General features: G+C 36.5%; 1 protein-coding gene and 1 long non-coding RNA gene across 5 annotated transcripts in view; one reads left to right on the forward strand and one right to left on the reverse strand.

The window, feature by feature from the left end:
* The window catches only part of LOC309665729, a 202,620-nt gene that overhangs the window by 69,986 nt on the left and 107,981 nt on the right, over positions 1–24,653 (forward strand). The gene's annotated exons all lie outside the window — the stretch shown is intronic.
* Positions 1–24,653, reverse strand: part of LPGAT1 (lysophosphatidylglycerol acyltransferase 1) — a 76,106-nt gene that overhangs the window by 50,026 nt on the left and 1,427 nt on the right. For 3 of the 4 annotated variants that reach the window (XM_082471918.1, XM_082471919.1, XM_082471917.1), the window contains exon 2: positions 24,266–24,530. In XM_082471918.1, coding sequence (XP_082328044.1) covers positions 24,266–24,530 — 265 coding nt within the window. The remainder of the gene's footprint in view (positions 1–24,265; positions 24,531–24,653) is intronic. The other variant, XM_082471920.1, reaches the window with a different exon arrangement.

The raw sequence follows: 24,653 nt of genomic DNA on the forward strand, positions 1-24,653 counted from the left end.
TCTCTCCTTCTTTACTACTACTACTCTAGGCCAAGCCATCAATACCTCTTTCTTGGACTTCTGAAGTGACCTCCTAACTAGTCTTCTCACTTCCACTCTAGCCACCTGCTTAAAAGAAAACTTTAAAATAGTTGCTAATTTCAAATACCAGTATAATCTAAATCACCACTGGCAAGAATGGAAAAAGAAAGAGCAAGAAAGTCAAAGATAATAAGTGATAATTAACTCTAACTGGTATTGAGATTTGCTTTAACTTAAACCCAGACAGTTTCCAACAGGGGAGATATTGGTATCTCGGGAGAAGCAATTCTTCCTGCAGTCATCAGCATTGCAAAACTTTTAGCACACCTGGCCAACATTCTCTGTTACAACCCTCAAGAGCCTACACATTTCAAACATCCCACCCCCACCTCTATCCATTTAAAACCACTAAGTTAGAAAGTTCAAAATGATTTAGGTCAATATAAGCCTGTGGTAAAATCAGAGTGAGGTTAAATAACAAATGAGAATAGTACAGACAACATGAGGACTAAGTGAACATGTGCTTATTAAAAACAAAGATCAAGCCCTCTGATGCCTAACCTTTACCCACTCAGCCCCAGGATATGGCAGCAAGAGTTTGGAGGAGTCTTCTCTAGGAAATCTGATCAGCTCAAGAGAGAAGATCTAAAAATACTGACATTTAGGATTCTCCAGTGAAGTATTCCAATCAGATTATCCTACAATGAGGCTTAGTGTGGACAAGACGCAGCCACTAACAGGGCTACCAATCAACTTTATAGTCCCCTACTCTTAAATAAGAACAGATCATCATGTATTACCAGATACCCAGAAAAAGCCTTTAATGTGAAAGACAGAAAATAAAGCAGCCTATTAAAGAAATTGATTTTATAGTCAGAAATCTTCCAAAAAATAATTCTTCTGGCCCAGATGATTTCACTAGCAAATTCTGCCAAACATTTTAAAAAGAAATAACACCAATTCTATACAATCTCTTCCAGAAAACAGAAAAGAAGGGAAAACTTTCAAGTTTACTTTATAAGGCCAGCATTACCCTTATACCAAAACCATAAACAAACAAACAAACAAACAAAACTATAGACTTATATCCATTAAAATCCTCAAAAAATGTTAGAAAATGGGATCCAATAATATACACTGCAACCAAGTAAGGTTTATCATCACAGGAATGCAAGGTTGATTGAATATTAAAAATTAATCAGTGTAATAGTCCACCATATTAACAATCTAAGGAAGAAAAAACTCATGATTATATTGGTATGGTCTGAAGGTCTGTGTCCCCCTAAAATTCAAATGTTGAAGTCCTAACCCCCAAAGGTGATGGCATTAGCAGATGAGGACTTTGGAAAGTGATTAGGTCATAAGGGTTGAGCCCTCATGAATGGGATTAGTGCGCTTATAAAAGAGATCCCACTGAGCTGTCTAGCCCATTCTACCAAATGAGGGCACAGTGAAAAGGCTATGAACCATGAAGAGAGCCCTCATCAGAAGGTGACTATGCTGGCACCTTGTCTTGGACTTCCAAGCCTCCAGAACTATAAGCAATAAATTTCTGTTGTTTATAAGCCACCCAGCCTGTGACATTTTGTTATAGCAGCTCAAACAGACTAAGTCACATATGAATTGATGCACAAAAAGCACTAAACAAATTCCAATATACATTCATGAAAAAAAACTCTCAGTAAACTGAGAACAGAAAGGAATTTCCTCAATGTAATAAAGTGTTTCTACACAAAACCTATAGTTAACATAATATTTAGTATTAATTATATATGAGTGCTTTCTCCCTAAGATTGAGAACAAGGCAAGGACGTCCAATCTCACCTCTCTTATTTAACATTATTCCAGAAGTCCTAGCCAGTTCAATAATGCAAAAAAAAAGAAAAAAGAAAAAGAAAAAAGAAAAAGAAATGAAAATCACACAGGTTGGAAAGGAAGAGATAATTCTGCCCATATTCACAAATAGCATGACTGTCTCTGTAGAATGTCCCAATTAATCTACAAAAAGCTCCTATTATTAATAAGTGAGTTTAGCAAAGTTACTAAACAACTACAAACTCAACAGTAAGTATCAATCATATTTTTATACTAGGAATGAATGATAAGAAATTTTTAAAAATTAAATCCAACTTACAATAGCTCAAAAAATATACTTAGGTATAAATCTAAAACACATGGACAGGATCTGTATGCTGAAAACTACAAAGTGCTGATGAAAGAAATCAAAGAAGGCCAAAATGAAATGAATACCATGTTCATGGATTGAAAGATTCAACACATTAAAGATATCAATTCTCCCACAAATTGATCTACAAGTAAAACACAATTCTAATCAAAATGCCAATAAGAATTTTTGCAGATACAGGCAATTAGATTCTAAAACTTATAAAGAAAGGCCAACAAACTAGAAAAACCAAAATAACTTTGAAAAGGAAGAATAAAGTTGGAGGAGTCACACTACCCAATTTTAAAACTTACTATAAAGCCACAATAATCAAATGGCATGGTATTGTTGAAGGATCAGACACACAGATCAACAGAGCAGAAAAGAGAGCCCAGAAATAGACCACACAAATATGGCTAAATGATTTTTGACAAAGGTGTAAAGTCAATCCAATGGAGAAAGAATAGTCTTTTCAAAAAACAATGTTAGAAAAATATGAAACCTAAACCTATACCTTATACAACAATTAATTTGAAATGGATCATATAGTTAAATGTAAAACTTAGAACTCCAAAACTTCCAAAAGAAAATTTAGGGGAATACCTCCATGACCTGGGGTTAGGCAGTGTTCTTAGACTTGACAGGAAAAGCATAACTCATAAAAGAAAAAAAACCAGTAAATTGCACTTCATCGAAATTTAAACCTTTTGCTCAGCAAAAGACACTGTTAAGAGAATGAAAAGACTGGGAGAAAATATATGCAATCACATATCCAACAAAGGATTTGTGTCTTTGTATCCAGAATACTTATAGAACTTCCAAAACTCAGCAGTAAGATAACAAACCACCCAATTAAAAACCAGGCAGAAAACTTGGACACCTCACCAAACAGGATATAAGGATGGCAAACAACCATATGAAGATGTTCAACATCATCAGCCACTAAGGAAATACAAATTAAAACCATGACGAGCAACCACTATACATTTACTAGAATGACTAAAATTAAACATACTGATAATACCAAATTTTGATAAGGATGCAGAAAAATTGGAACTTGTAGACACTGCTGATAGAAATGCAAAATGTATAGCCACTCTGGAAACAGTTTGGCAGTTTCTTATAAAGTTAAAAATACACTTACCATCTGACCCAGGAAACCCACTCCTGGGTATTTACCCTAGAGCAGGGGTTAGCAAACTTTTTCTGCAAAGGGTCAGCCATTAAATATTTTAAGCTTTGCAGGCCACATATGGTCTCTGTTGCAAATTCTTCTTTTGTTGTTGTTGTTTTTTACAAACCTTTACAAATGTAAAAGCCATTCTTAGCTCATAGGGCCATACAAAAACAGGCAACAGGAAAATTTGGCCCATTGGGCATAGTTTGTTGACTCCTACCCTAGAGAAATGAAAACTTAAGTTAATACAGAAACCTGTACATGAATGTTATACCAGCTCTATTCATAATTGCTAAAAACTAGAAATAAACCAAATGTCCTTCAGTAGCTGAATGGATATACACTGTGGCACATTCATACAATGGAATACGACTCAGCAACAAAAAAGAACATTCTAATGATACATGCAACAACTTGGATGACTTTCTAAGGCATGCTGAGTGAAAGAAGTCAGTCTCAAAAGGTTACATAATGCATGAATCCATTTTATGACATTCTCAAAAAAGACAAAATTATAGTGAAAGAGAACAGATCAGGAATTGCCAGGGGTTAGAAGTTGGGGGAGAATGTGATTACCAAGGATAATGATGACTAAAGCATGGCAGAACTACAGATAATTTTTGCTCTGTTATTTTTCTTTCTTTTCTTTATATTTTTCTGTTTTCAGCATTTGACTTATTACTTTTGTAATTCAGGAAGGTTTTTCTCCCCAGATCAAAGTATTAATGGAAGATACTACTACTGGGCTGCACTCTTTTTATCTGTTTCTTAAATGTTCATTTTCTCAATTTCACTAACTAAAAACCTCTCCCTCTGAGTAGTCTGGTTCAAATGTATTTTATTAAACCACTGAGAGTTGAAGTAGCTAAGACTTTACATCTTAAGTTTCTTTTTATAGTATGTTCCAATAAAAGTACTTCACTCTATGCAAAATGCTCAACTTGCTCAAAGTTTTGTTTTCTCAACCTTTTAAATAGCTTCTTACATTCACTTGTAAGTTGACCAACAGAACACTATACTAAATTCAGAGATGGGGATTTAAATCAAAGGTACTTTAATTTGTTTCCATTGGGAAAAGTGTAAGCAGTGGGATTAAGTAGTATCTGCCTTAGGCTGCTAAAATGAGTAATTGGAAGAAGGGAAATTCTAACTTCTCCTAAAGGTAAAGGATTGCACCAAATTGCTAGGAAATAAGTGGGCAATGTAGGTACTTCTCTGCTTTGCTACGAGAGCTCTAAATAGTTTTAGAATCAGACTATTACATATGGTAGGGGTTTTGATTTTAATGAAGTTTACAGCTAGAAAGGAATTTACAGATATCTGAATCCAAGTTCCTCACTTCACAGATATTTTATCAAATACAAGAAACAGAACTCTACGGCTGCTTCTTGACTGACCGAATTAGTTGCAAAGAAAAACATACAGATGGTGAGGATAATTAATTTACAGCACCTCCTGCTCACTATCCCCCAAAGCACTTACTGATGTATTCATTCATTCAACTAGTTTTATTCTCTTCATAGAGAAACAGGATTCTACCACTGCGGGGGACATAGACGTACACAGGGATTCTATCACAAAGTAATTAACTCATTAAATTCAACTACAGGAACTTAGCAAAAAAGAAAGAAAGAGAGAAAAAGTAAAAGGTGAGAGAAGAGAGAGCATGGAAGGGCAGAAGTAAAAGACTGAAACAGAGAACATTTTAAATAGTACAAGCAATTTTGCCAGCCTTTCCAGTCCTCAGATCTATGCCCTGGAGGAAGCTTGAGACTGGAACTGTGAATCTGCTGCTCCTCATCAATGCCGCTGGCATGTGCCTGTCATCATGCCAGCATCCTACTGAGGCAGCAGCTCACTGAGCTGGATGATTTCAGTTTTTTAAAAAATACATTTTCTTCCATATAAAACTTAAGCAAACTTTTTAATTGATGCAATATGATCCCTGCCCTCAAGAGATCTGCTCACTTATTGGGAATAAAAGATAAATTGGGGATTAGTGCATTACACATGAAGATATGTACCACAGGAGGCAGGGAAAGAAGAAATCACTGGGAGCTAAAACATAAAGGGAAGAGATACCAAAGACATGGGGGAAATGGCCTTGAACAGACAGTTGCTACTGGGAAAAATGGAAAATGAGGCTGTATCTGTAAATAAGAGGTCAGACTACAGAGATACTTTTAGAAGTCAGATACTACAATTTAGGCCAGGAGATATAAAATCCCTTTTTTTGTCACCAGGCAGGTGACAAAAGTGAGGGAAGTGGGCTTCCTATATGACAGAAGAGAGCAATGGGACTGTGTTAAAAACAGAGTGCGTGCCCCACCCCCAAAGAGGGCAGCTACCTATCCAGCTCCAGGCTGTTGCCGATATCTGGGAATGTGGACGCCGGTTACCAGACCCTCCAATTTTTTAAGAGTAATTGGAAATTTCAGAGTTTGTATGAAAGTTAAATAAAGAGGAGATTAACAATGGAGGAAGGTTCCTGGGCAAGCAGGCAGGAATGGAATCTAAGCAAAGGGACTGGCTCTTGATAGAAAGGACATTCTGCAATGTAACAGGAAGAATAAAGGAAAGGAATACCAAAAGATGCAGCTTAAGAGGTAGGCTTGGGCCAGGCTAGTAGAGCACCAGAATTCTGCACATTATCTCACAAACCACAGAAACCAGCAGGAAAGGAACTGACAATATGTGGGATGGAGGGAAGGGATGAAGGGCTGCAGGGATGAGGGAGAGTAGCTAGTTGTTAAGTGGGGGATTTTTTTTTTTTTAAGGTGAGAATGTCTTTAGTATCTTTATATCCTGGAAGACTAAGAGCAAAGATAGAAGGAGATAGTAATCAGTAAGGTGAAGCAAGAGAGATGGGATGTTAGCTTTGGGTAACAGACTTATCTACAGATGAATGAGGGTGCGAAGAAGTTGGGGGAGGAGGACAGAGAAAAGGGTAAGACTCTCCACAGCACAGTTCCAGGGCACTAACCAAACCCACGGCAAAGAGGCAATGAGAGGAGTTAAAAACTGACCTGGGGAAGAGAACTGCTCAGAAAATCACCACGAACGTAGATATCCTAAGTGGAGCTGAGCGAGACAAAATTGGGGATGCCCCTTAAAATGAAAGAGCAGAAAGCACATAGAAGCATTCATGCCAGCCAACTGTCCAAGAAGCCTGAAGCAAAGAAGTTCATGGTTGGAGCTAATATACCCTCTGAGTTGAGGCTTGGCCATATTCCTAAGCTTTGAAACCTAGGATACTAAAAGAAGAAAGTACTAAGAATATAATCAAAGGAGAAACGAATTAATTGTACCACATATTAGGAAAACTTTCTTATTTTAAAGGACTTTCACTCATATTCTCTCAATTGCCACAGCAGCACCATAAGGCATAACAGGCCATATATCAATCTTATTTTTTTCTTTATGTGGGTGAATAATTTTTTTAACATCTTTATTGGAGTATAATTGCTTTACAATGGTGTGTTACTTTCTGCTGTACAACAAAGTGAATCAGCTACATGTATACATATATCCCCATATCTCCTCCCTCTTGCGTCTCCCTCCCACCCTCCCTATCCCACCCCTCTAGGTGATCACAAAGCACTGAGCTGATCTTCCTGTGCTATGTGGCTGCTTCCCACTAGCTATCTATTTTACATTATATCAATTTTATTTAAAGATAAGAATCTGAGAAGATATTGTAAAAGATAATACTGTAAGTAAGCACCATAAATCTGACTGAAATCTAAGTCTGTTGGACCCTAAAACCAAACCATGGATAGCCCCTGTCTAATGAAATTATTAACCATTCAATTAAAAGGGAAGTGTGCTGTTTTCAAGGTATAATGAAAATAGCATGGGCTTTAGAGTAGAAGACTTTCATTCAAAGACCAGCTCCATCCCTTGCTAGCTCTGTCATCCACATTAAGCAAGTTACTTAACTTCCAGAAGTCTTCCTTTTCTCATTTGTTTAATGGGGTTGATATTATTTCCCTCTCAGGACTGCTTTCAATATTTATAGGAAGCCACATGTAAGCACTTGCTAAAAAGTCTGGCACATCAGGTACTTGATCAAGGTAAGTTTTTCTTCTCACTGGAAGGATTACCAGTTATCTATAGTTTACACAGAAGTTAGTCTCCTTGCAACAGAATTAAGTAAAAAGGATTGGAAAAGGCTTTTATTTTAACAGTAAATCTTATTAGAAGATAAATAGTTCCTAAAGGAACCAGAGAAACTAACTCAAAAAACATACTATAATTGAAGAATCTAAGTCACAAGAAGAAAACATCATTTCAAGTTTGGTATTAAAAGGAGACATGACATACAGGAGAGACTAAATAGACTAGAATACACTAAGGTGTAAAGCTCTTCTCACTGAGCACGGAGTTCAAACCTGGAGTCCATAGGGTCCATAAATGGACTTCAAAGAGTTGTGAACCTCTTGAAACTGTTTGTAAAACTGTGAGCACGTGCAAAGGTGCTGTGGTCAGCCAAAAAATACTCCCCTACCTCCACTCCACAAGATATCCATGTCAAACCTCTGGAACCTGTGAATGTTACATTATATGGTAAAAGGTGTGATTTAGTTAAGGATCTTGAGAAGAGGAGCTAACTCTGGATTACCTAGATGGACCCTCAATCAGTGACAAGTGTCCTTACAAGTGACACACAGAGAATAGACATAGAGAAGAGGAGGCGGCCACAGGACCCTGAGGTAGAGCTTGGAGTGATGCAGCCACAAGCCCAGGAATGCTGAGAGCTACCAGAAGCTAGAAGAGACAAGGAATCTCCCCCTAGAGCCTCTGCAGGGAGTGCAGCCCTGCTGACACCTTGATTTGAACTTCAGCCCTCCAGAAACGTGACAGAATTAATGTCTGTTGTTTTAAGTGCTTCTGTAGTCACTTGTAATGGCAGCCATAGGAAATTAATATAGGTGTACTTTTCTGAGAGGAGGGTGCAGAGCTTTCATCAGACTCTAGAAGAGGTTCTTATGAACCCCAAAAGGTAAAAGAACTACTGTGTAGAAGATTAAGCAAAACCATCTACAAACAAAGGAACAAGAAATTTTTTTAAAACCTGCAGAACAAGTAGTTAATTGGATAAGGTCCCATAGTTAGTAAATATTGAAGTAAGAAAATAACAAGCTGTCCTATGATATCTAATCCAATATTCATTTCACTATCTCTTGGAGTTCAACCCTACAAATGCATTAAAAGGCATTGATTCCCAAACAATTAAATAGCCTGTTAAAAATATAGGTTCTCAGGCTCCATCTCAATATATTGATCAGAATCTCCAGGGTAGAGAAGTTCATAAATGTACATGTTAAAGCTCCTCTTGATAATGCAGATGTGCAGACGAATTTGGGAACTACTACTATAAGGCAAGGATCAGTAAACTTCTTCTCTAAAAGGTCAGATGGTAAAACTTTTAGGCTATGCAGGCCAAGAGGCAAAACTGAGGATATTATATAGGTATTTACATAACAAATTTGTTTTTCAACACATTTCTACAAATTTTTTATTGACAAAATTCAAAATATAAAAATAATTGAATACAACTTTTTGCAATATTGGTCTACTAATGAGAAGAATAAAATTCTTTCTTGCGAGGGGTAAGATTTTACTTAATTGGGGTTCAAAGTTAGTGTTTCCTATCATCAGCTCAAGATCAGTTGCAAACCGTCATCTATAAAAACCTCCTGAGCTGGAAAGGACTTACAAAACAAACAGGCAGCGGGCTGGATTTGGCTTAAGGGCTGTAGCTTGCCAACCTCTGCAGGAAGGTATAAGGAAGAAGAACAAGCCACAGCCCCTGCCCTGAAGCAACTGACACGTTAGTTAAAGAGACAGGAACAGCAAAGGTGAAATCAACAGTGAAAAACATGAAGCAGAATTCTGAATGTTTTATGTTGTAGAGCAGTGAGTCCTAACTGTTTCAAGTATGAAGAGTCTTTTTGAATGTCACAAAATGTGACAAGCCCTGGGCCTGGCAATACGGGCACTCAGCGCACAGAGGAATGATACATGAAATCTGAGCATTTCACCAACACTTGTCTTACTGTCCTACATTAGTGGCCTAATAAATACTTGGCTTTATATCTTGTAACAGTTACCCCTCCATCATTAATAGACTGTTTCTCAAAGTGAGTGGTATAGCATTCTAAAATTAATTTAAATTAAAAAAAAAAATGTGGCAGAGATCTATGCTAGTAGTTTTTTTAGCAATGAGTGAAAAGATCTGTAACAAAAAGCAACTGTAAAGTCTATAATGCTTTTAAGGGATTTCTTATTAATCAAAACAGCAGCTACATATATTTGAAAAGTATTAACATGTATTTATAAGACCCATTATTTATACAACCACAGATGTTACTTAATATGTGTATGGATTCTCGACCCCCTGAGGGAACTCTGAAGCACTGCCGAAACTCTCAGCCCAAAGGTTCATAACCACAGTTACAGAGTAGATGCCAAAGAGGTTCAGAAAGAAGGAAAGACTAGAAACTGGAGTAGGGGGCAAGGACATCATAGGCTTAGATAAGGAGATAAATTGTCAAAGAAACTGAAGAACAGATTTTAGGGACAGGAAGAATATCAACGAGAAAATGTAGAGGGGCCAAGGGAGAGCAGCCTTACTGAATAAGAGTTGAGAACAGGATCAAATTATGGAAGCTCTGTCACCAGAGCCAGCATCTAAGTGCTTTCCATGTTTCATCGTATCATGGAGCCCTGATAAGCTTTCTCTCATTCAGTCTTAGAATAGATTCCTAAATACTTGAGGCGTGTAAGTAAATGACCCTGGTTTCATCAGGTACAACTCTAAGTGGATTGAAAGCTAAACTTTTAAATCTTAAAAAAAAATTTTAAAGCCTTCCCTTGACCCAATTTCTCTCCTGCAACTATCACTCTCTATTCCTTCAGAGCCACGCTTCTGGAAAGTCATACATTCATGTTTCCATTTTAGCTCCTCCAGTCACATTCATCTCCAACCCACTCCAAGCTAGTTTCCACTTCTACCACCTCAACGAAGCTGCTCTTGCCAAATCAATGAAAGACTAAACCAGCTCTCATCTTACAAAAGGTAAACTCTCAGCAGCTCTCATGGAGAGCCCCAGCCCTGGAACACTGCTGACTCTGACACACACTTGTAGGGCAGGCATTCGTTCTACTTCTCTAGCTGCTCCTTCCCAGGCTCTACCACCCTCCTCTCCCCAACCTCCAAATGTTGGCATGCCCTCAAAGTCTGACCCTGGGCCTCTCATCACTCAGTACTTACAATCTCCCTAGGTGAACCCACCCATCTCCATGGCTTTAAATACCATTGGTAATTTCCCAATTTATCTTTCTAGCTCAGGTTTCTCTTCTAGCTCAGGTTTCTCTTCTGAGTTCTAGACTGCATATCCATGTCTACTTCAGAGCTACACTTAGATGCTTCTCACTCAGCCTGTGTTCAATTTTCATCCTTCCTCTCAACATTGCTCCTTCTCTGGGCTTCCCTATCCACCCAGCATCTCACACCAGAAACCTCATGGTCACCCCCGTCACCTGCGCATGTATTCCATCCTTTATGTTCAATCCCTCAGCAAGTCCTGACAGATTTCCTCCTATAAAACTCTCCAATTAGTTCACTCCTTTCCATGTCCACTGCCGTCACCCCTGGACCAAGCACCTATCACCTCACCTGGGGAAGCTGAGAATCTTCCAGAGGGTATTGCCTGCACACTCTCACTTCTCTCTAGTCCATTTCCACAAAACAGGCAGAATTACAGATACGAATCTGATTTCATCGTTACAGTTACAAATTTCAGATACGAACCTGGGTTCATCATTCCCTTGCTTAAAATCCTTGCATTGTTTCCTCTTAGGATAAATTTCAAACTCCTCAGTAAGCACTCCAAGGCCTCAGTGGACTCGGCCTCATCGGCTCACGCCCACCAACACCACCACCCCTACTCCTCTCCTCTTCATTCACTCCACGCTGCAGCCAACCTGGCCTTCCCTTTGTTCCTCAAACATGACAAGCTCTTTTCATCCTCTGTATATGTGGCCCCTCCCCCAGCATCACCTGGTCCACTCATACTTGAAGTCTGAGTCTCAACATCACTTTCTCAAGGAGGCCATTGCTCCCTGACACCATCATCTCCAGAACAAGCTCTCTGTTACTTATTCTTATAGCCTCTATACTTGTTGTTTTCACACTTGTGATTACACGGTTATCATGTGACTCCTTCTGTCTCCCACATGAAAAAGTCAACAGGAACTGTCCTGTTTTATTTGTCACTGTTTTATTTCCACCACCAGCATGGTGCTTGATGGAGAAAGCACTCAAATATTTGGTATTAGAACAGGTGACTGAATGAGTTAGAAGGTAGTTAAACATAAATTGCTTGGAAGCATTTCATAATTTACAAACATAAAATTCAGTTAATATTTTAGTTAGACTATGGCTTAAATTACTAACAATAAATTATTTTTATTTATTGATTAAAGCACAAGAACTATATTGAGATATACTATTAGCTAAGTGTGAATATCCTCAAATGTATTTCTAAAACTATTCCATAAAGTTAGCTTTTATTCATTTAGACATACCTTTCCCCCAAAGGTTAATATAATTGTTTTCCTAGGCATTAATATAATAATAATAATAATGGTAATAATAATAATAATATTATTTATAGAGTACCAAACATCATGCTATTCACTTTACATTTAAGCTTCACAAGAGATAAATATTATAACCTCCATTTTTAAAGATGGTGAAACTGAGGCTCAGAGAAGTTAACTAGTTCAAAGTTATACAATTAACAATGGGTGGTAGCAGGACTCAAACTCATACTAACTCATAAGTCAATGTTTTGGGACTTCCCAGGTGGCAAAGTGATTAAAAATCCACCTGCCAATGAAGGGGATGCAGGTTCGAGCTCTGGTCCGGGAAGATCCCATATGCCGTGGAGCAACTAAGCCCGTTCGCCACAACTACTGAGCCTGCGCTCTAGAGCCCATGCTCTGAAACAAGAGAAGCCACCGCAGTCAGAAGCCGGCGTACCGCAACAAAGAGTAGCCCTCGCTCGAGGCTACTAGAGAAAGCCTGCACACAGCAACGAAGACCCAACGCAGCCAAAAATAAATAAATTAAAAAAAAAATTTTTTTTAGGTCAATGTTTTTTTCTAATACGTCATGCTGTCTCCAATATCATACTTATTTAGCAATAACTATTATTTGTTAAAAATACAACACCTGTATATAAGTATTTGAGGCTTAAAACAGCTTTAAATGATTACTTCAGCTTTAAAATGACTGCCTAATTTAGTCTCTCATATACAAAAACTAATTCTATCCCACCCATAAAAAACAGCCTGTGACTCATTCAGAATGACACCCTTTTTCCTTACCCATGTAATCCATACTTTATTCTATAACATAAATTTAGCTTCTAGTTAATTTTCTTCTCTGCAAAGACCTCAATTAACTTTAAAATTAAATTAACTTTAAAAAATGGAACCATCACATGAGCGGGAAATCTGTATATTGAGCTCCATTTTTCAGAAAACTTTTCGCAGAAGCATTTTGAACACATAGTTCATAGCAAACTCAACTATTCCCAAAGCCATCCATCAAAGTAGAAACTATGCCAAAAATCCTTTTGGTAGAAATTAATCTAAATCACACTCTCTAACACAGTATTATACAAATCAATAACTTTGCTAACTGGCAGTAGGCAGTCAATAAGCATTTGATTGATCAATCACACAAGATACCTCTACAACTAAGGTCCTGTTTTCTTGACAGAGCAACAGGAAAGAAATATTGTTATTCCTAATCACACTATTTCTAAGACAACTCCTAGTGAAATACATAACTAGTAAGCATTTCCTCAACACAGAGGTAAAAAGGGGTGATTTAACCCAATTATGAATGTTAATTCTTGAAAAACACGGTTTTCAGTAAACACTTTTAAATCCAAAACAGCTTTAAACTAGTTCTGATTAGTGAACTAGCCTCATTATTGAAGTCATTATACATATCAAAAAGGATCATGAATTTTTAAAGAATTAAAATACAGCAAAATATACTTAACATTAAAACTTAGTACAAAACTACAGTAATAAAGAAAGCGTGGTACTGGCATAAGGACAGACATATAGATCAATGGAACAGAATTGAGAGGCCAGAAATAAACCCATATGGCCAACTAATATTCAACAAGGGTACCGAGATCATTCAATGTGGAAAGAATAGTCTTTTCAACAAACAATGCTAGAACAACTGGATATCCTCCACATGCAAAAGAATGAAGTTTGGACCCCTACCTTACACCATATAGAAAAATTAACTCAAAATGGATCAAAGATCTAAACATAAAACCTAAACTCTTAAAATAAAACATAGGTGTAAATCTTCATGACCTTGGATTAGGCAGTGGTTCCTTAGATGACACCAAAAGCACAAGCAACCAGTGAAAATATAGATAGGGTATAGTATATAAAATACAGAAAAAAATCTTATAATTCAATACTAAAAAGACAAATAATCCAATTTAAAAATGGGCAAAGGATTTGAATAGACATTTCTCTAAAGACATATAAATGGCTAATAAGCACATGAAAAGATGCTCAACATCATTAGTCATTAGGGATATGCAAGTCTAAACCACTGTGAGCTATCACTTCACATCCACTACGATGGCCAAATTAAAACAACAACGACGACAAAAAACCCAGAAAGTAATAAGTATTAGTGAGGATATGGAGAAATTGGAACTCTTCTACACTGCTGGTAGGAATGTACAATGGGACAGCTGGTATGGAAAATAGTTTGGCAGTTCCTCAAAAAGTTAAACATAGAATTATCATATGACCCAGCAATTGGACTCCTAGGTCCAAGAGATTTGAAAACATATGTTCACCCCCAAATTTGTATATGAATGTTCATGGAAGCATTATTCACAATAGACAATATGTGGAAACAACCCAAATGATCATCAACTGATGAATGTATAAACAAAATGTGGTCTATCCATACAATGGAATATTATTCAGGCATACAAAGGAATAAAGTACTGACACATGTTACAATATGGATGAACCTTGAAAACACTATGCTATGTGAAAGAAGCCAGACATATAAGGCTAAATATTGTACAATTCCATCTATATAAATGTCCAGAATAGGCAAATCCATACAGACAAAGTAGAGATTAGAGGTTGCCAGGGGTTGAACGGAGGAGGAAATGGGGAGTGACTGCTAAAGGGTTTGGGGTTTCTTTTGGGGTAATGAAATGTTCTAGAATTAGTCAGCGCTGATGGTTGTACAATATTGTGACTATAGTAAAAACCATTTATTTGTTAAATATAGTGAAATTTATGGTATGTGAATTCCATCTCAATTTATATATATATATAAATTTTTAACATATATAGTAAAGTTATATTGATCATAGTTTAGTCTTTTGGTGATTCAAAAACATCTTGATGTGTTTAAATTTACAGGTGTTTTATCCCTTAAAGTGTCAAATAATGTAAACTCCAAGTTAATAGCATATGCAAAATGTGTTTATATACCTGATTCATAATGGTTTCTTAAAGTTTAATGAGTAATAAAAAAGTTTGGGGAAAAGTGTTTTACTAGCAAAACTTGATCGGATCTACCAAACCTTAAGAAAAAGTATAACCTCATAACTAAACTTTATGCATGCTTTTTACAATACTATTTTAAAATTATCTGCACTATAATTTAAAGAAACAGAAATCAACTAGACTTGCTTTGTTTTTCATATTCAAAACATGAAAAGCAAAGAGAATAACCAATTTTTAATAATCTAGATTTTTATATGACTATATTCAAAAGAAGAATTGAGACATTCTACTAATTAACGAGTGCGCAAATAACAGGAAACATTTCACTAGGCTAGTAATATGGTACATGAAATTTGAAAAACCTGTGACCACAGTTCTTACTAATGGAACTTTATTTTTCAGTTTTCATCACATGCCTCTGCTACATGAAATCAGCAGCTGAGGTCACTAACAAGCTTTCAGTTTTAATGGTAGAAATCATTAGTATATAGGCACTATTAAGGCATATAAATGCAAAACTATCATATGCCCAGCAGAAATAGCCTAATAATTGTTACTTGAGTATTTTTAAGTGAACGTCATCTGAGCCTCTGGGGTCCAGGCAGGTAATGTAAATGAGCAAAGCAGGTCCAGAGTAAAACAAGGAAGGTGAAGTGGAGAGCACAGGCCCATGTAAAGGAGGCAGTCATCACTTAGCTCCAGCAAACTGCTGCCAGATGTGAGAGCCCCACACAGCCAGATTTCTAATTTCTCAAGAGCTGGAAATCTTGGTTTTATCTTTCATGTTTTGGGAAATCCCCCTAATTTTGAAATGTTGGCAACTAATTAAAAAAAACGTTGAAATACTGCAAAGGTCAAATAAAGCCCATCAGCTGCTGAATATGGCCACTAGTTTGCAAACTCTGAAAAGAAACTCTTGAAACTAGTTTGTAACAGATAAACTATAAATGTACTATATTTAATAGAGATAATACACTTTTTATTTTACTAATATATATTATATATACTTAATATATTTAATCATTATAATATACTATAAATATATTTTCAAAGTTTGGGGGTACTAGTCATCCTTAAAGTTTTCAAGGTGGTCTATAGACCAGACCCTAGAGAGCAGTAGTAATGTTACATTTCATTCATATTCCTTACTCAAGTATCAAAGGTAACTCACTTCTTCCATTCATTTTGGTGACATTTTCTGACTGTAGCCAAGTGGAAACGGAGTGGATATCTTAACTATACTCCAGTGATAAGTATTCCAAGAATCAAAACAGTTTGAGAACCAAAACCCAATACAGTTTAGGAGGAAAAAAAACTTGGGGAGGCTATTTCCTGCTTTTGGACAGACCTTAAAATTAATTATGTAATAAAGTTGGTCTCCATTTTATAATAATCAACTAGTAGTGCATTAGAATGGAGACAGAGTTGACTGAATTATAATTACATAGTTGAATAAAAGTCTTATGCTGCACTTTCTGGCATGAACACAGTAGAGTTATAGATGTGAATCTTCCTGGAAAATATACATAGCAACAAGGAGAAAGAGGAAAAGAAAACCTCACAAAACTTTTCCAGCAAACCTAGGAGAAAAACAAAAATATAAAAACTCCAAAATACATGAGATCTGACTGAGATCAAACAAAGCTGATATCAGACAGAATCTATATTGGGAGTGGAGAGCAGAGAGAGACAGAACGTGTGGCATGTGATGAGGAGGGCCCAATAATGGCAGATCTCAGAAAGCAACAGCAAAAACGCACATTCTTAAGGAGAGGGATTTACACTGGCATGCTGTGGCTGTGTCCCTCCAGTCACAGCTGCAAAGGAAGGAGTGGGAAGTCCAGAATTGGTGGCAAAAAGCCTCCTAGACTCAGCCTGGTTTGGAGAGGCAGCGGACTTGTGGCAACACAGAGAACACACCCAGGCGCCATATGTAAAAAAAACTATCTCTGAGGCAGAAATCTGGAAAACTACCCTGGCCCCACCCACACCTCCTACAAATAATTGAGGAAAATCCAATTCACTAAATCACAGGGAATAAAAAGGTAACTGGCACAGCACTGACTTGGAGATACTATAAGAAAAATGGTAGAAACGAGCAGCATAACGTACCAGCTGTCAAACAATACTGCTAGAAAAACATTACAATGGAGAAGATGAAAACTATAACTAAATATTCTTGCATGAATTTAAGAAAATCAATGAAGCCACCCCACTATGAAGAAGCTCACAAAGCATAAATAAAATAAGAACTCAAGGAAGAACTGTCTAGACAACAGGAACAAAGGAGGCATGAATTGGCAGAACTCAAGGAAGAAACAGAAGAAAAAACAAAAGCATCATAGAAATGAAGAAGAAACTGAAAGCAGAACAAAGAGACATTGCAGAAGACACAGTAAGAGACATTAAAGACAGAAACAAACAAATGAAAAAGTGTTTAAAAGGATTAAAGAGAAAATAATAAATAAAAAAGATATACAAAGGGAGATCCAACAGACATATAATTAGGGTCACCAAGAAAGAAAACCAAAATGATCAAACAAAATAAATATTTTAAGTTATAATTAAAGAAAACTTTCCTGAAATAAAAATAGATTTGAATCTGCATATTAAAAGGTACACATGTGCCAGCATATCCTAGTAAAATTACTAAATATTAGAGACAAAGAGAGAATCCTTTGGGGCCAATAGGCAAAAAGATCAAATCATTAATCATGGGAAAAAATTCAAGTTGGCTTCACACATCTCTACAGCAACATTTAATGCCAGAATACATCTGTACAACACCTGTAAGATACTCAAGGAAAGAAAGAGTGAGCCAAGGATTTTATACCTGCTAAGCCATCCTAAGTGTAAAGCTACAAAAAGAAGTTCTGAAAATGTTGTAAGAATAATATTCCCATATTATTTTCATGCCTCGTTACTGAGAAACTACCAGAGGATAAACTTTAACCAGCCGCAGGATAACTGGGAAAAACTTCTGCAAAAGTGCTTGGGTGAGCATTATATATATTTAACTGAAAAATTAAGACTAAAACAGAAAGAGATAAAGGTGATAAAATAGAACACAAACATTATAGGCTATAACAATGTATAAATTCAAATAACAAAAATTGGGTGAAGGGAGAAAGTGAGCAGGAAGTATAATAAACTTACTGCTTACCTTGATGTAACAGCTCGGAGTCAATAGATAGCCTTAAAGCTCACAAATCAAGCAGTAGAAGTAAAAGCATACATAATAGTGCAAATGTAAATACAATTGTGAATAAATACTATTCACTATTGACTAAAACTGGGTGATGCAGAAGAGAAAGGGGAAGAGAGAAGAGAGTATTTAAAAAGAATTTCACTTTGCTTCATAGAAAAAAACTAATAGTTACTGTGAATAGAGAACTAAAAATATCTTATAAAGTAACTAATAAGACAAAAATACAAACCTTTCTAAATATCAAAAGAACAAAAAAGCAAAGAAAGACTACACAGTGAAAGACTTAACATTTATATAATTAAAAACAGAAAACACAAAATACAATGACAGAGGCCAGACAAAACACGTCTGACATATCAATAAATGTAAATGGATTCAACTCATATTGAAAGAGATTTTCAAATTGACTCATAAAGCAAAACCTATCTCCATGCTGATTTAGAGATACATCTAAATCAAAGTAATTTAAATAGTTTGAAAACAAAAGGATGGGCAAAGATATACACGGCAAATGTAAAAAAAAAGAAAGTAGGAATTGTTTGACCCAGCTCTTTCTGACTCCAGAATCTGAGGTCTTATCTATAAACAAAAACTGCAAATAATGTTTCATGTGCTTCTGTAATAGTGCATGTATAGGGTATGTGTACATGAATGAATATACCTTATATATTTTTAAAAACTATAACAAATTACTCAATTATATACAGTTTTTGAAATAAGACTAGATATCAAATTTCTGAGCTTAAAGAATTTAGTACTATTTACCTTTAATGGTATATAAAAATTTTTCCATATAAAAATCAAAACACTACTGAAAACTCCTCACCTGGATTTATGTCAAGATCAGCTGTTGATCTAAAAGCATGCAGTAACTCCTTATTCTGATGACAATCTACTGTCAAGCACTCAAAAACTAAAATTTGAGTTGTTCTCTGAATCTTAAGGAAGTGGGATTTTAAGAAATTTATAGTATACTACAAATTATTCTGTTGAAGCAACAATTTTTTTTTAACCTCTTGCAGAAATCCACAGCTATAATATTGCTTTCAGGTGTTAAAGATCTGTAGCTTCAGAAAGAGATTTCATGCCTCAGAAACAAAAATATGGGTAGTAAAAATTAAGAAACATTCTAGGAATATTATATAAAGGTCAATAACGGCTCTACAAATACAAAAATACACTTGTGGCAGCATCAACTCAGTTAATGCAAAAGAGGAAGTAACTGTGAAATCTGTTTCAATTTCAACATCAATAATAAAAGGGGAGATAATAATAGTACCAACCTGATAAGACTGTTGTGAGCATTAAATGACTGAAACACTTAGTACACTGCTTGGCTTATATTGCAATAAATGTTAGCTAATATTATCATCACAAAGATATAAATTTCAAACTGATGTATTATTCAAATCTTTTCAATCTATTATAATTACTGATGACAGAATTAGCCCCACAGAGAAATATTTCCCTAATGGAAAAAAAAAAGAATGTAAAGCTGCTCCTTTCCTAAATGCCCTACTCCCTCTCTGCTACCACCTACCCCTGGGGCGAGATCAGGAGCCCTTCCTCTTTCATCCCATGGTACATCTCCATTAGAGCATTATACCAGGATGTGTTCATTGCTGTTGGCACTGTCTTCCCCACCAAGGCTACTGTGAACTCCTTAAAGTCAGTGATTATGTCTTTATGCATCTCACCTCCAGGGCACCTGTTCCCACACATAATATAAGTTCAATTAGGGTGTGTTAAATTAACAAATGTGGTATTGTAGGTTTCATGTGTGTGTGTGTGCGCACGCGCACGTGTGTGAAAAACATGATCCAGTTCAGGGTTTATATTCTGTGGATTGCAATGATCTTGATAACAGACTGACCTGCCTTAGCTGCCTACCTTCCTGAAAGGTCCGTTATCAAGATCAGGAAGGCAGGCAGCTAAGGCAGCTCAGCTGGGACCAAGAATGAAAGAAGGGATCGTTCAAGAAATACTTAGACACTTGCAGAGTACCCTGTGAGCACCAGGCAATGAACCGGGCTCTAGGGTTGTAAAGAAGACCACATCTCTGTCTATAGAGAGCTCACAGCCCGGTGGGCACGGAGCAGGTAAGGATCTCCCTCCAACTAGCTAAGTAGAGATGTTAAAGTTAAAGCTAGATCAAGACAGCTAATGCCCAGAATTCTCCTAAATTTCAGTGCTCGTTCCACGGGAACAATGCCTTTCAAATGTTGACAGGGCTCATAGTAAAAAATGTATTCTGTACCACTACCCAGTACGGATACATACACTTCTGATCTTTTCTATTTAATTATTTTCTATTTCACTTTTTTAAAATGTTCATCTTGACACATTAAATTGGTTTATGACTCAAAGGTGGAAAAATACTGATCTAGAAGATATATTTTAAAACTCTCTCTAAAATGTCAGTCAGATATAATTCCTAATAATTAATTTTTCTCACACAACAAATGTCCCAGCAAAAAAAAAGTAAAACACTATCAAATAACCCCCAAAGACTGACACAGAGCCATGACAGCTGTCACTTGGGGAGTGGGAGGAAGCTAAACCTAATCTCCATCAGCTTTCTCTAAAGTAAATACCCGATCTAAGGGAAACAGCTATTGCTAAGCAAAAACAGGGGGCTTGGTGGCAAGTCCCCTGGCACCTCAGCTCTCTTCCAGCCAGACTGTGGCTCAAAAGACTCTCATCATTCTACACAAGAAATTCTGGAGCTTCCACTTACACTGAATATTTTTAAATTATTTTGTGTAAGAGACTTTAATTAAATGTGTTTGGATGGGAAACAATGAATTTATTAAAATAAGTGAATGAAAATCAAAATAAACATCTTATTTTAAAAAAATCTCTCACTGATATTTGTCAATCTTCACTTAAATTGAGGGCAGGGGAGTGTACTGATTTATCCCAGATCTGAATAAAGCATGTAGAAGTGACTCATTAATTAAGGTAATAGGTTTTTTGGTTTGCTCTTGAAGTAAGAGAGCAAGGCAGTATACAACTTTTCCTCAACATAGGATGCTTATACAGCACTTCCCACTAAAGGAAATGTGATAACTACAATCATCACTACCTAGCAGCAAGTTAGAGATGAAGAAACCCCAATATTCTCAGAGTTATTTCAAGAAATGTATTCCCCGGAACAGATGTAAAGTCAGAAACACGCAGAAAGACCAGAAAATCCCTTTCCCTCCTCTGTGTCCACAGACAGTACTCCAGCTCTGAGAACGCAGGTTAAGTACAAGAATGTTCAGTCAAGTTCTTGGGCTTACTAGCCTCACCATTCCCCATCCAAGAAGCATGTCTGAGTTTAAAGGACTCATTTTTTGTGACATTTGCCTCAAATTAAAGGACAATTTTATAAAACTTTAATAAATCTTCCTGTCTTCCCCAAAAGAAATCTGTTTAGAACTATGTTGAGAAAAATATACTTTTATAAAGATAAAATGCAGTTTTTTCTAAGAAAAAGGATTATGTCATACCTATTATTTATCAGCTCCATCCAGTAGAACTTTCTGTGATGATGGAAGTGTTCTATTATCTCACTGTCAAATACAGTAGCCACTAGCCACCTAGTACCGAGCACTTGGAATGTGATTGGTGTGACTGAGAAACTGAGTTTTACATTTATTTCATTTTAATTAATTTAAATTTAAATAGCCATATATGGCTGGCAGCTACCATATGGGGCAGTGTAGATTAGATAATCAACTTAAGTCCTCAGCAGCAAAGCTGAGTAATTGACTTACCTTAGACAGAATGTCACAATTTGAAAATATGATATTCTACACCAATATTCAATTTTCAGCTTCCTAATTAATATTTAGTTAATTAACATTTAAGGTTTCCTCAGAAGTGGCTTTTCAACAAAGTTTGGCAATTTTTATTCTAGAACGTGAACATACTAGATCTGCTGAGCAGGATTCCTTTGGCAACTTTCAATTTTCCATCTGTGAAACTTAAGCACAGGGAAAGGGGAAGAAAAACAACTTAGGCCCACCCTCCTCCTGATACAAAGGTAAGAAATAAAACACATAATCTATACAAAGCCTAATACAACCTCCTAGACTCTTCTGGGTACATTTATCTGCTCACCAACCCTTGCTTATGTTTGCTTCTTTAGACCCAGTCGTGGCTTTCAACAAAAGTCATTCCTACATTTGCTTGACCTCTTGACTGTGCTGTGTTATGACCAGACCCTCTAGAAGTATTCTACTTATAGGAAGACCATTTAAAATGTACATACTAAAATATCCTATATTTAAATGAGACCAACTGATCAAATGGTCAAAAAGCAGTAGCTTGAAGGAGAGCAGATGCTTCAGAGAGACTAAAATACGCAGATCATGCCAAGACCACCTTCCAAGCAGGTGGCAAAAGAAAATGCATAGTTCTATAGGCAGCAAGGAAGAGACTCCCCAAGAAAATATGCTTAAAAATAGACTGCAGCCTTGCTGTGGCCATAGGATAACTAACTTTAACTTCAATCAGCACCACTGCACTCCTTACAATCTCAAGGTAAATGCCAAGTTAGTTTTTTCAAGCTTCTCATCATGCTAATACTTATACACAAATACTCCACAAACACACACACAGGCACAAGTGTTTCAGTAATTTCATTATTTTTAAGTAGAGTGAACTTCTAGAACTTGTATCTAAAAATACTATGAGCTCATTTAAAACAAGCAAACTTAAGTATACTGTGCAAAGAACAAAGCCACTAATACCGCACAGCATACTAGGGGAAGCTCAGACTATACAGAGCAAAGCAATTCTATGACAGCAGTGCAGTTCAGGTAAGAATTCAACACCATAGATGAAAACTTCACTTTTTTTCTCTCCCACTACTACTGCTACCACCAGGTCCCAAAAAAAGGACTCGAAGTTCACCTATTGTATCTAAAGAGCATTGGGATCTCAACAAGACACGTAACAAAGAAGCAATGCCTACACTATTCCCCAGGCTTCACGTCTTGCAGAATAATAAATGGCATTGCCACAAGGAGAAAAGGCTTCATCTGGGGCAACTAAGAGCACTCTGATCTAGCAAGAGACTGTCAGACTCCATAAAAGCTGTGTGCTGTCAGTGCCCTCACATGTGTGGATAAAATCTGGAGATGTAGCCTGGGCAGGAAAGAGGGAGACAGAAAATTTTCAATGGGGAACTGCAGTGCAGTTCCACCCTAAGAGTACCCTCCTCACTCTTCCAAGATACGACCTACAGCACCTGCGGCACTATCTCTAAGGAGCTTATCAGCTATAAAATTCTATGATAAAGCCTCAATGTCTAAGACAAATGCCAGAAACCTCAGTGTTCTTTTCTTTATCCTAATTCTTAGAGGAAAAAAGTCAAATAAATATAATAAACAATACAGAATTTTCACAGCAGGGGCATAAGTTCTCAAAGCACATAAGGCTTATAAGCAGAAAATAAACACTACTTATTCAGTTCTTTAAAAGTTCGCTTCAGAATAGAATTAATAAAAATCTACTAAAAGACACTCAGAAGATAAATTAGCTTAACAGGGATAAAACTTAATTTCTTATACTTAATATTCTAATATTGAATTATGAGATAAAACATAGATTCTAGTAAACCAAAGAAACACGTAACAGAAAAGAAAGCCATTTTTTGCTTGGCTTCAAATGTGAACACAGTACGACACACTGTGAAAAAACTTATTAAACTATCTTAGCACAAATGGGGCTCAGTAGTTTTTCTTAATGCCCAATGATTATGGGCTAAATATCTCACCTCTTCATTTTCCAACCCCTGAAGCCCTATAAAACTCACTCCTATTCCTCTAGGAGAGCTTTCACAGACTGGTTTTAATAGACGTCAATCATTTAAAAACATTATTTAAGGAATTTATCAATATATAATTATGAAATTATACTTCTGAAAATATCATCCTTCCTAAATTAGGATTCTGGAAAAAAACAACTCAATAGAATTGTTTTCTATTTATTTTTTCAATAGTCAAAGCATCTTCCACCCAAAGTGTAATATATATATATATATATTTTTTAAATCATGGCTCCTGACTTAAGCACAACATTACAAAATTTTTAATATGCATTTAAAAAGTGCTCTCACTCTTACCTGTATATCCAGCATACCATCCCCAAGAAGCCACCATTCCTAAAAGCCATTTGTACATGATTCCTTCAATATACCAGAACCGCTTACTGTCCAGCAGTCGAAGGGGCTGAAGCACAATTACATAGCAGATGTAGGAGGAAATAGCAACCAGGTTGTTGGCGACCATGAAGGCAAATCTCATCAGGGCTTTCACCAAGATCCAGCCCAGCCACGGAGCTTCTTCCAAAGTCACAGCCATTCTCACATTGGAGACTGTCCTGTCTTTCTGAGATGAAAAGAAAATTCATTTAAAAAGGAAAATGGATTAAACACATCTAGATAGTCACCAACAGAGAAATCACCTCCAGCACAAAAATAAATGAAAACATCGAGAGTCTAAGCTTTCCTA

This window comes from Balaenoptera physalus, assembly GCF_965194825.1.
Source record: "Balaenoptera physalus genome assembly, chromosome: 1".
Classification (NCBI taxonomy): Eukaryota; Metazoa; Chordata; class Mammalia; order Artiodactyla; family Balaenopteridae; genus Balaenoptera; species Balaenoptera physalus.